Consider the following 2,873-nt stretch of genomic DNA (forward strand, 5'->3'; position numbering starts at 1 on the left):
TAAGTGAATAAAGAAAATGTTTTCAAAACGCTGAACCGCGACGCCAAGTTCGATTTGAACCTTGAACTATTTCATTGTCCACATTAAACCTAAAACTTCCTAAAATCGGTCAACAACAACAATATACCCAAGTTTCAATAGTATTTTCTGTTGTTAACAGGCTTTGAGATAGGTTGCCGCCCATGTTGTTTTGTTGAATTCGCAAGGTTCACAATTCTCCATAAACCCAATTGTTTGCAATATTTTCTGGACTTCGAAAATGGAAAAGCAACTTAAAAAACATGCCAAGGTTTGGAGGGTGGTTTCTTTGTTGAAAGGTCCGAAAAATATGACATAATTTATGGACGTGGGAAATGCTATAGAACCTTTCCATAGTACTATTCCTTGCATCTATGGCCTTTTCATATTTTTGGGGAGGCCAAAAATACAACAAAACCATGAGCGCACGTACAGTAGTGGAGAATGGGGCCGGCTTGATCTTACAAAACTCGGACGACATAGCAGTAGATGATTAAAAATCAAATCTCATTTGACATGACATGATGTACTGTGCCATAAAAATGAGGCTTTGACTCCGTGCACTTATTTCCCGTACATCACGACAGATTTTACCACCGATATATTACCCTAACTCGTACTACAATGCATACGCATACAACTTGGTCGATCGTACCGACCCAACATTACAGCGGGAAAGCATACAAGGAGAGAAAACAAAACGCCACGATTTTTTTACTGATATACGAAATTGATCGATTCCACACGGCGCACGCACGCACGCTTCTTGATGCGTGCGCGAGCCTAGTTCCACATCCAGTAGCTGATCTGGCCGTCGTCCTGATCGTCGTCGTCCGTGTGATGGTGGCTGTGCCCTTGCGCCGCGGCGAAGAAGACGGCGGCGTCGTCGGGGTAGTAGCTGCAGCCCTCGTCGCTGCCCGCGCCGTCGTCCTCCTCCGACTGGATACCGCCCGCCACGGGGCCCATCACGCACTCGTGGTACTCGTCGCCGCCGGCGCCCCCCGGGAAGCAGTACGAGTCCACGCTGCTGTCCACCACGCCGGCGAGGCCGCATCCGCTCCCGAGCAGCGCGTCCCTCGCGTCCAGCACCGCGCTCCCGCCGCTCCCCGGGCTTAGCCTCTCCTCGTCCTTCACATGCAGCTGCTGTTGCTGCTGCACCACCTCGAACGCCTCCGCTGCCGCGGCCTGTTCCTCGGCGTCGGCCAAGGAAGTCTTCGCCTCCGCCTCCGCCGCCGCCTGCTCCGGCTCCGAGGCGTCGACGGCTGCACCGAAGCTGCCTTCCGGCGCCTCCTTATCTTGCATCTTCTCGGTCAACGTTACCACCTGACGCCACAAAGATGGATCTCCCAAATCAAACTCAGCAGCGGAAGCCACGGTGCCCGGCCGGTGGTGAAGTGTGGTTGACTTTGATTACCTGTGACCGGAGCCGGTGGTTGTCCTGGAGGAGGGCGTCGTGGTCGGCGCGGAGGGCGTCGAAGGACGCCTTGAGGCGGTCGAAGTCGCGCTCCAGCGTCTTTGTCTTCCACCGGGCGCGGCGGTTCTGGAACCAGACGGCCACCTGGCGTGGCTGCAGGCCGAGCTTGCGGGCCAGCTCCGTCTTCCTCTCCGGCTCCAGCTTGTTCTCCTCCTCGAAGCTCCTCTCCAGCAGGTGGACCTACACACGTACGCGTGGCGCGCATGCACCGTCAGAATTAATTCGGATGAACAGAGCATCATCTTCGCTACTGTAGCAACGAATTGTCACCTGCTCCGGGGTGAGGCGCCGCTTCTTCTCCGGGAGCTGCTCGTCGTAGTACTCCTCCTCGAGCATGTCATCCGGCGAGGTGAAGAAGGGCCGCTTCACGCCGCGCCCTTCTTCCATGCCGCCGAGGACCGGTCTCACCCCTTCATCACTCAAACATGGCAACCCCAATCAGTACACCAATCACTCTCCAGTCTCCACACAAAAGCTACTCCTACTTGCCTAACGAACCAAACAACCGGGATCGAGAAAACTAGTAGGGGATGAGAATATGATACCTCGATGGAACATGCCGGCCGCGCCGGCGATACCGCCCGCGCCACAGTCCATGAAGAGCATCTGTCCGTTGCCGGAGCCCGACGTGTTGAAGATGAGCCGGCCGGGCTCCATCGCAGAGAAAGCTTCAAGAAGTTGCGTTGGTTGTCGATCGAACGGGGGGCGAAATCAAATGAAAAAGACGTATATATACAGCTGCTGCGCGGCGGAGGGGCTCTTATAAGAAGCAGGACGAGGAGGCGATCATGGCGGCGAGCTTGTGGCGGAAGAAGCTGGTGCTCCACAGAAGCCGCGTGGGCGTCTTCATCGGCATAAGCGAAATCCCCATCATACACGCCCCAGTCCCGAGGTCCCGAGAGATCTCCTCAGGCCTGCGGGGAGGAGACCACTCACAGGAGGAGTGGGAGGCCTAGCTACTTCCTCGCCGGAGAAGACGCAAACCAGAGCGGGACAATTCGGCCGGCCGGAGGAGAGGTTGGTGGTGGAAGGGAGCTCAAGAAGAAATGGAAATCTTTTTCTTGATTTTCTTAACGAGGGACAACCAATTTTCTATTGCTTATAGTATATTTTTTTCTTGTGGAGGACACTGATCGGCTAAAGTTTGAAGAAATGGGGAGGAGCCTTCTTATAGGCGCCAGGGCGGTGTTGATTGACGAGTTTGTCCCTTGGTGGCAGCGGTGGGTGGGACGAATTGGCGGAGGATCGAGACGGAACCAACGGGAGCTGGACGCCGGGTGTCTGATCTTGATATTCTGATGTGATCTTTTGCTCTCAAAGGTAAAAAATGTACTCCTAGTTATAGGAATTACAAGGTGTTTCCTCTTTTCTTGTCAAACCT

At 54.4% G+C, this 2,873-nt stretch overlaps 1 protein-coding gene across 2 annotated transcripts; it reads right to left on the reverse strand.

The window, feature by feature from the left end:
* Window positions 1-508: 508 nt before the first annotated feature.
* LOC123138126 (homeobox-leucine zipper protein HOX16) lies at window positions 509-2,647 on the reverse strand. 2 transcript variants are annotated; one of them, XM_044558031.1, is made up of 4 exons: window positions 2,038-2,647; window positions 1,763-1,902; window positions 1,433-1,672; window positions 509-1,341 (listed from the first exon to the last, which is right to left on the reverse strand). In XM_044558031.1, the coding sequence occupies exons 1-4, from the start codon at window positions 2,147-2,149 to the stop codon at window positions 802-804; spliced, it is 1,032 nt and encodes a 343-aa protein (XP_044413966.1). In that variant the 5' UTR covers window positions 2,150-2,647; the 3' UTR covers window positions 509-801. The 2 variants fall into 2 exon arrangements, with proteins under 2 accessions (XP_044413966.1, XP_044413967.1); XM_044558032.1 differs by having other exon boundaries at window positions 1,763-1,910.
* Between the last annotated feature and the right edge of the window lie 226 nt (window positions 2,648-2,873).

This window comes from Triticum aestivum, chromosome 6B (assembly GCF_018294505.1).
Source record: "Triticum aestivum cultivar Chinese Spring chromosome 6B, IWGSC CS RefSeq v2.1, whole genome shotgun sequence".
In the NCBI taxonomy this organism is placed as follows: Eukaryota; Viridiplantae; Streptophyta; class Magnoliopsida; order Poales; family Poaceae; genus Triticum; species Triticum aestivum.